This window comes from Colias eurytheme, chromosome 2 (genome assembly GCF_061535395.1).
Source record: "Colias eurytheme isolate Ceu_HAF_F1 chromosome 2, ilColEury1 Martin Lab GWU primary, whole genome shotgun sequence".
Taxonomy (NCBI): Eukaryota; Metazoa; Arthropoda; class Insecta; order Lepidoptera; family Pieridae; genus Colias; species Colias eurytheme.
Window position 1 is genome coordinate 10,680,648 of NC_142981.1, and position 10,198 is coordinate 10,690,845.

At 34.3% G+C, this 10,198-nt stretch overlaps 1 protein-coding gene across 1 annotated transcript in view; it reads left to right on the forward strand.

Annotated features, from left to right (window-relative positions):
• Positions 1 to 9,001, forward strand: part of LOC149910661 (uncharacterized) — a 113,751-nt gene extending 104,750 nt beyond the window's left edge. The window contains exons 8-9 of the mRNA XM_090116005.1: positions 956 to 1,040; positions 7,294 to 9,001. Coding sequence (XP_089972131.1) covers positions 956 to 1,040; positions 7,294 to 7,378 — 170 coding nt within the window. The 3' untranslated portion in view covers positions 7,379 to 9,001. The remainder of the gene's footprint in view (positions 1 to 955; positions 1,041 to 7,293) is intronic.
• Positions 9,002 to 10,198: the final 1,197 nt, after the last annotated feature.

Consider the following 10,198-nt stretch of genomic DNA (forward strand, 5'->3'; position numbering starts at 1 on the left):
TATAGAATATCATTTAAATAAAAGTAGATGGATACTAGAGTATGTTTATCTATATCTTTATTGATTCTACGTTAATTTTCTTGACATGAATGCGAAAATATCACTCGTGGATCTGCAAAGAAAACATGACCTATTTCATGTCGTCGATGTTCATAACATCGCAAAGAACACGTTATAAATATGATAATATGAAATGTTTGAAAATGTAGCACAAATTTAAGCCTGTCTACGAGGTCTTTACAAGTAATATATCTTTTGAAAACATTATTAGGCTTATCATTATAAGGGTCTACGGATATGTTGAAAGCGATGTAAAGGAGAATCATAGGACCGCGAATGTTGAGCTCTGTTGACCAGCTTATTGAAAGATACCATTGAATTACTGCTGTAAACAGGGATGGAGCTATACAAATTGTATCATGCATCCTTGTCTTGTATTGTATAGCCTTTAATAGGATGTATTAGATGGCCAATACTAGGAAGTCAGCCTTTGGCAGGAGTGAGCACTATAAATAATTTCTGCAATGTGAAATAAATATGTTAGTGGCTCGTTAGTGACAGGAATTTCTTTTCTATGTTATATGTATTTCTAAAACTGAATTTATTCTACACACTAGGTCTTCATTAAGACCTAGTCTCTATCCCGTACGAGAGGCTAAGTGATAGGGGATACAAAAAAATACAGCCTGGATAAATTTTGGCAAAACTGTTATAATCTTTAAAGCTGTCAATGTCTCTAATTTATCTTTAGACACAAAACTAATTTACCTTAGAAACGGGCTCAGTCACTTCAGACTAGAGGTGGCAAAGATTTAGTACTCCTGTTAATCTTATTGATTATTATCCTTTCATAATTTGAGATGTTGCCTTGGTAACCTTTATTTTTATTTTGATGGTAAATTGTTTAGAAAATTATGGATATTTCTGGAATTAATAGATGTTTTTTTGTTCGCAGACATCGTCATCCCGTCGCTTCTAATAGCTGCGCTATTCATCGGCAACGCATTCATTGTGCTTATAATATACAAATATAGGAAACGGTATGTATTATTATTTATTACTTTTTTATTACAGACTAGCTTGCGGCCCGAGGCTCTGTCCGCGTCTTTAAAGGAAGTTCCTATAGAACGAGATATTTCATAACCTGGTAAAAAGGAACCAATATCCAGAGATGGACTCATTCGCTCCGTAACATTGTAACGTGAAAAACACAGAAACGCGTTTTCGTATTTATAATATACATTGCTGTATTTTTTGGAATTTTCTGACTAGTATTTTACGGAAGTATGTCTCTGTATTTTGAAAACTGTTTACAAACCTACTTAAGATTTAACCACAACCAATAACCCTACCCTTGTTTATTACCATTAAAATTAAGGGGTTTCATCACTTACCGTTGAGTAATGACGTAAAGCTCGTAACATCCATGACGTCAACGTCAAATTTTACTAATTGTTAGCAAAACAATTCGTTTTACAATGTTGGCAGTATGAAATATAATAAGGATACACAATTACACAGGGTTACCTGCTATTTGTATTTGTAATTGTGTAGTACTATATGAATTTTTAACCGACTTCAAAAAGTCGTATTTATTGTGTTCGTTACCTCTAAACTTTCGATTGGGTGAATGGATACCGACAATTTTTTTTTTATATTTGAAAGCTAATGTTTGCTAATGCCTTCCAATTTGTTTCCTTTAAAAATTTGTCAAGTTCTGACGATTTGAAGATGGTATAGTTTTTTATTAATAAAGTTATTTCTATTTTCTACATTCAGTATTAGATGCTGTATGACATTAGACTCCACGAACTACTGTTTACTTTCATTTGTAGAGCGTGTTGACTCACACTAGATAAATTGATTTCAGTGCAAGTAAGTAATTTATTTATGTCCAGTAACGAACTTCATTAGGATTCTGCGAGTTTTTCTTTCTGTGCAAGTTGAGAATGTTAAATGTGTGTAGCTTTTTTTTTAATTATACTCAGTCTTGTTCGTTCATTGCATATGTTTATTAAACAATCTGCAGATGTTTTTAAAAAAAAGTCGAAGATGACGTTTATTAGTGCTTGAACGAGATGGGGCGTATATTTTGTCTTTTTCGCATAGGGGCTGTTAGAGGTAACCCTTACAGAAGATCGCATGGGTGTTATCACAGGGTGTTATAGTTAGTGTAATTATAGTATGTAGTTGCTCTGAATGAGCGAGGGGTCTGGACGAACATATACTTTTTTTATACGTATAGTACTCAATTGACTTTTGTAGCGGAATATTTAGTTAGTATTTGTTAATAAAAAATTTATAAGCGAGAAGTGTTTGCCAAACCTTACCAAATATTTTATTAAATACAATAAAAAAAAAACGTAGCGTTGAAAGTTACGTTAAGTTACCCTTGGAAGTAGCCTAATTAAATATGCATTTTCATGTCTTTCGGAAAGAAATAATTCCTAAAATTTTTAGGATTTATATTTCATAAAATCATTTGGGATATACAGGGTGTAATCGTTAAGTGTGCCCAAGCGATTATTCCGTAACTATTGCAAATATCAAAAAACTTTAAACTGATATCGAAAGTACTTAACCTAATGAGTAAAATGGCCATAATAAATTTTTAAAAATAAAACGAGAAATAACCAAAAATGTTACATTAAACGCTCCCATACAATTTATTTCCCATACATTTTGTATTCATAGTAGATTTTCGAAGTGACGTCCTCATTGTGCAATACAATGAGGAGGTCTATTTACAGTTTCTAAATGAACTTCCCTCCAAATTTGCGAAGTAATTAAAGCATAAAACCAAAAAAAACAAAAAAAAAGCTAAAATCTTTCATATTAAATGTATAGGTTGATCCAAAAGTAATGATAATTGGGTGTTTCCTGTGCACATAAAAATATAAAATAAATGTTTTATGCTTGCTCATGTAATCACTAAGTTATCACAAAAAAATTATATCTACAGGCCACGTTTCCAAGTATTAACATTAATTTTAATGTGAACAGTGCGAGCCAGAATGTTTCCCGACGAAAAGAAGAAACAATGATTCGACATTTAGAGGGTGAATTTCTAAATTTTTAATGAGATCAGGATAATTTTTTGTCACGATTTGTGACCATGGGCGTTACCTGGGTTCACCATGTTTATGCTGAAACCAAGAAACAATCAATAGCCTGGATGCGAGCTTCCAAAGTGACGGTGAAGATTTTCAAAGTGAAAATTAGTGGGATAGATTAAAGCCGTAGTTTTTTGGGACGCTGAAGAAATGTGGAATATTTTAAGAAGGTAGCCACTACTACACAGGGCTCTTACTACACATACCAAATTAAAAGATTGCGGGTAGGTTAGTAAGAAAAAGAGACATGGCAAACTTCGGTCTTGAATGTTGGTTCACCAAGACAACGCACCAGATCACAAAGCGTCAGTTGCGATGGCTGCCAATCAAAAATCGGCATTGAAAATGCTTGAACACCCACCCTGTTTGTAAGATCTAGCTCCTAGTTAATTCTATCTCTTACCTCGGCACAAGAAACACCGTCGATATAAGAAATTTTAAAATGACAGCGAAGTGATGGCCGATTTTGAGGGGTTTTTGTAGATGAAGTCAAAGTTTTTTTTTTTCTAAGTTAAGGAAAAAAATATCGAAGTATTATCTAGTTAGAAGACTATCTAGAGAAATACATAATTATTTTAACTGTAATGACCTTGTTTAATATTGATTATCATTACTTTTGGATCAACCCATGTACATGGGATATTCATATCTCATACTAAATGTATGGGAGGGCTTAAAGTTAATTTTTTTGATATTTCTCGTATTATTTTTAAAAATTTATTATGGCCATTTTACTCATTAGGTTAAGTACTTTCGATATCAGTTTAAAGTTTTTTGATATCTGTAATAGTTACGGAATAATCGCCTGTGCACACTTAACGATTACACCCTGTATACAAATTTATCTGTTTGTATATATCCCAAAACATTCCATTGAATCTTTTATGAAGAAACAATTGAAAAAGTAATGAATGTAAAGAAATACTCGTTTTTCGTGGGTTTTCTTTCTATTACTTAAATGCCTTATATGACAAACTACTCTAATCTTTAAATAGTAGCGGATAGAGTTCTTTTTTGTGTAATAAAAAGGGCAAATGAAACCTCAAAAGTTCTAACAATTGAATTCCAAGTGAGCGTGTTTGAAACGATTACTTTACAAATTTCTTATAACCATCTTAATAAAATGAGATCAAAATGACTATCTGAGATTTCTCTCAGTGATTTTGTCATTTCTCTCGAGTGTTATTCAAGAGCATGTTCTTTCGAACATGCTCTTGAATAACACTCGTCTCATAAAATTGGATAATTGACTTGCGAAAATTGTATGCAGTATTGGTACCTTTTTTTTAAATTGGGTAATCTTCCAAAGATACCCACGGCCCCCGGGGAAGGAGCCGTGGGTTATGTCGGATTCTTACCGACTAAAACACCACTGTGTTCCGTCGAGCCGCTTTAATGATGGGGCCCCGGGTATTGGTTGGAATTCTTCCGCGACCATGCAGTATTGGTACCTAGTAATTCATTTTACGAATACGTCGCGTTGTAGAAAACATCTTATTTGGAAGAAAATGAATGTCTCGAAATTTTATAGTCATTATAAGATAGCCGAGCACGAAAATTTTTTCTCAGATCAATGTACTTATCAATGGCGTATGTCATAATATTTTGTTAGATTTGGCCAATCAGTTTCTCGGTCAAATTATTATTTAATACAAAATACGTGTAAATTACCATTTGATTTCTGAAATTTATTTCATAGCCTCATCATCTTTTCTGTTTGAGGAAGGTAGTTTCAATAGGTGCCCAAAAATATACACAAAATGCAGCTTTTCGTTACGTTTTAACGTTTCATTTGGCCTTTAACATATCACAGTAAAAACGGAATATTTAATACGCGAAGCACTCTTAAGTACCGCACTTCGTCGCAACAAAATTGGGTTGTCGCTTGAAAGTCGTCCAATTATATGTCAAAGAAGCATTTCTATTCACGAAACGTCTTTTTTTAGTCCAGGCTGTTCCTTGAAAATACCAGGAAATAGTTTCTTGTCCGTCTTTGTCGCTTGCACACTAATTTTCTTTGTCTTGTAGCTACTTTATAGCGTTTATATGGTTATATCTCTTTGTACATCAAACTTGATGAATTGCGAAAACGTAGCATGTTTTTACGCTTCAATAAAGGTTTTGTAGGACAGAGAAATTGAGGTACTGTATTGATGTTTGAATTGATGGGTAACTCGGTTAAAAACTGGTGTCTATAATAATCAAGTGGTTATAAATTGAGTTTTTTGACCTTAAAATCGGAATGAAAATAAATAAATCATTTATTTGCTAAAAATGACAAACATGTTAAAATGACTAGTATTTTTTCTTTGTTAGGATTTATGATACTAGATAATCGTTATATTCCTAAGGTTAATAATCTGGTCTACTAAAACGCATTTGGCTTGTTTCAAAAAGCTGAAAGGACAGAAGAAGGATACTTAAAAATTGAAATATATAGCATTTAATATAATATTTTTGTCATTTCTATGTCCAGAGCTTACCAAGGCGAGCAGAACGGTGGCAAGAAAATATAGAATATGTATTCATTGCAGCATCTTTATTTGTATGTAATTAAATTACGTTTTTGTACTGCGCTAGATTATTGAGTAAGGGTATTTTGTGGTTTGAAGGTATTTGTAGTAGCTAGAAACAAAATGTATTGGTGCTAAGTTATCGATAGACTAGTATTTCGGTATATTTTTGCTTACCTTTTAACATGGAAAAATATAAGCGAAGCCTTTTCCTCTAGCTTGCTAACCGACCTAAAGCATTTTTTCTGTATTTTCGTTTTACTTTAATTTTAATAAATGGGAAGCTCCCAGCAGTCTAAAGAACAAATGGAATATATTTATCACGTCTCTGTCCTGGTTATTTCAAGGTAATAGCGAGGTACATAATTTATCCTGACTTCATCTGGGGTAGTCAGTCTCGGCTTAATTACAACGGTCTTAAAGGATTTTTGGGGATTAACTCAAAGAGATTGTCATTTCATTACGTGGAGATATAATTTGCGTGGGAATCTCGCTATTGCGAGTCCCAGAAGATGGCCAGGGTATTAAGAAGAACCAATTTTGAACTATAGTAGTTTAGGCGTGCGGCTTTTAGCACGAAAATTTAAGCAAAATGATAACTCTTTAAAGTTTTGTACTTGTTAAAATAGGTTATTTTTCCGACCCAAATATCGACCAATAGAATTGCACCATTCGACGTCACGTGGTACAACCTACATGGTATTATACTGAAAATTTTTTTAAAAATTTTCTCTGGTCGTTGACGTCAAACTGACAGGTTCAATTCAATTGTGAAATTATTGGCCGACATTTGGGACGGAAAAATAATCTCCCGAATACCACACGAGCTTCAAAATTATCTGGCATTTCCCTCAAGGTTCCCTGCAAACAAATAAAGTCGTCAAGTTTTTCAGGACAAAAACCACTTGCGCTTCGCGCTCGTGATTTTTTAACCTTGACTCCTTCATTTGTTTGCAACGAACCTATCGGAAAATACCCGATAATTTTGAAGCTCTTGTGGTATTTTAAGTGATAAATCTAGTAATATTGTACTTGAAGTAGAATTACTGAAATATCTATTATATATGTATTATGTATGCTGTGTTAAATAACATTATAGTCTGGAAGTTAGTCTGCGACGTAAACGTATAATAGCTAGAAATATAGAACTTTTACTTGCTGTTGTTAAAATGAAACGCTAGCTAGAGTAATGTAGTTAAATTAATGTAATAAAGAAGTACGTCACATTTTAAAAGGGAACGAGAGTGAACATAATGCATACTGCATTTTAAGGGTACGCAATACTACAGTAATAGTAATATTTTCAAGAAAACTTTCAAGGTTATATGACTGGATCTGAAGTTGATCTCGGTAGAGCATAATAAAACAATCTTTAGCATAGAACGTTCCTATCTTCTTTACCTTAACTATATCTAACGAAATAGATTCATCTGTCCCATCTCACAATCGAAAGCGTTGTCCCAACAAACGATCGTCGATGATTGCCGCCATTACGGCGATTATAAATAAACATCTACAATGACGGTTAATCGATTTAAACTATCGTGATTGCCTCTACTCGCCCAACGCTGTCCTTTGTAAAGAAGGCCTATACGTTTATTGAACTCATCGTTAACCTGATTTCTCTCAACATAAAAATGAATTTTCTAACCATACTTTTGTTACAGGAAAACCGATGATTTGGAAGACGAATTCAACACAATACCACTGAACGTGAACGGCAACGTGCACAGCGCGGGCAACGCGGTCTAGTCCCCCTCGCCTACTGGTTACACTCGATAATGCTACGTCCACACGGAGCCAACGAACAACCAAAGATACTTCCACACACAGAGCTTGTGAATGACGCATGGTCTACACGGAGCCAATATACAAATGCAGCAGTATGTTTAAGCAGAGCTGATGAACAAGAAATGGTATGTCCACGCAGAGCTGATGACTAATGGTGTATTCACGCAGGGGTGATGAACGAGTAAGAGTTAGCGAACTATTTGAAAGCAATGACTGATCAATGTTTGTCCACACGGAGCTCTCAGTAATGGTCCAAAGGAAGCTATATAGGATCACAGTGTTACTTTATACGATGATATCGTCAAGGTTTTAGTGCGTTTTTTCGTTCAACTCTCCAAGATCGTGGATCGGGTGTGTTACTGTTAGAGTTACGTATTCGATGCAATAACAATTCTTCATCACAGTTTAATTTTAAGATATGTCAAATTCGCAGCTTTAAATGCTCATTTCAAGCTCTGTTTGGACGTAGCGTTATGTTTTACTTAAATCTAGCAGTGGTGCCTAAAGCTAAAAGTTTTATTATTTAGCGTCAAATAAGGCTTTTCGAGAACTTCTAAAAATAAAAGTCTTGCTCTAATTAATCTTGTTGACCTTTGAAAATTGTCCGCTGGGTGAATGTAGATAAAAACGGGCACTTAATATAAATTTATTTTATTCTGAAAATATATACAACTGCGTTGTTGTTGTTTTTGCGGCAAATCTTCAATAAACGCGTGTCGTCTGTTCAAGAGTTTTGACAATAAATTTCCTGAAACTCCCTGTTTTTGTCTTAATGCAAAATGTTCGATGAAAAATTGTTTGTAAACGCTGAATTTGTATCCGATTAAATAAACATTATTCTCGTGCTCTGAGGTTTTTGATCTCGATCAAAAATACACCGCTCAGGGTGTATTATGAATTATTGATGTGCCTGAAAACGTGGAAATGCCTACTCGTGAATTGTATTACATTCGAGTGTAACCTTTATCCGAAGTCGGGTAGGCTGTGGAGGATCGATCACGTGGTCGCTCGTGCATAGCCGGCCTTAACTTAGTTACATTATTTATTTATTAGATACCTCATAGTAGATCATCGTCCAATGTTTGATGGGAATCACATTTAGATCTATTTATTTATTTAAAGCCACAAATATGTTTGGTATTCAACAAAGTTGGATCAAAGCGAGGTACGGGAACATCGAAAATTGTTTTAATATTTACCTGAAATAGTTTTGAAACTTTCAAACGAATAATTTAGCTGTACGTTTGTAATTTTTTGACAGTTACCATTATTAGTTAGTATTACAATCAAAATGTGATTCACATGAAACGAATCCCTTTAGCATTTAAGTAAGGACTGATATTATTAATACTCAGCTACAAATTGTCTACAAAATGAACCCTTATTGGCTTTCGGTCATAATGCTGTGTACACACGAAATCAACGAAGGTCAGTGTACACTAGGATAGGTATGATAGGCATGTTACACACGAAATATCTGGAACTATGGCTTGCCAAAAGCTGAAGAAGTTATCACTTAGATAAAAAAAAGAAACAAAATACTCTTATGAAGGCGTAGGGCAGATATTTATGGAGGCGTCTACGATACTCGAGACTTGTCAACTTGTACTTTTAAGTTGATTGAATAATTAACAAACATACATTTATATCTGTTGATTTTATGGGGGATTGAAAATTATGGGGGACATGTGAGAAAAAATTCAGCTACATTTTTAGTCGGAAAAAGCTCACATTACTGAGCTTATTTGCCTTTAAAGAAAATCGATAGGATAGCAACGTTCATAAGAGTGAGACTCTATTGTTTTACGCGATATTGTGATCAGCTAGCTTTAACGTGCAGTTTTGCTTGCGTGATGCTTCGCTAAAACGGCTCTATGACACGCTAGCCAATAACCTATCTACAAGTCAATTTTACTAAAATGATTTTCTTTTTTTTTGCGTTAAACAAACATTAATATAATTTAAAACGTCTTAAAATACAAACTTATTATTTTATTACATTTAAAATGTATATCCAAGTTTTTAAAGCCGAAATAGGTAAGTGAAGCACGCCTCAGGCAAAAAATCCAGGAAGAGGCGACTACCTACCTTTGTTATTTTCGCGTATACAAGCCAAAGGGGTTCGTTTTGCGATAGATTTGTAGCCTCAAAGCATGATTCACGCTACACCGTGCCGGGGACGAGCCGGGAAACAAATGAAACAATAATCCATACACATTTCAACGCCGTGCCCCGTCCGAGTACGGTCGAGTTTATGAATCACTTCATAAAAGTATTTTTTTTTTATTGTATGATAGGGAAGCGCTTGACCACGATCTCGCCTGATGGTAAGCTGAGATGTGGCCTAAGATAGAGCGCGCTTCTCTAGAACGTACCTGTTCACTCTTTTCTTGAAGACCTCCATATTGTACTCGTCGGGGAACATAGTATAAAGTATAAATTATGTTTGATAGAGCCACGGACAGGGCACGGCCCGGTCACGACACGGTGTAGCGTCACCATGCTCAAAGCTGTTTCTTTGGTTCGCACACTGCCTTTAATTTTTACCGTCAATTATGTATGGCTTCATAGTGATTCATGTTGTACCTTGTTTCTCCAAATTGTTGATGTATTTATATTCGGCGGAGTATGTAAGTATCTGTAATTAATAAAGCACTATCTTTAATTAATTTGTTTTATTTAATACAATCCTTTCTGAATTCCTGAATTGACTCAAAATTATTAATACTTTCTTTCTTCTCTCAATAAAAGTTAGACAAGTCTGTTATATTATAAAGAATG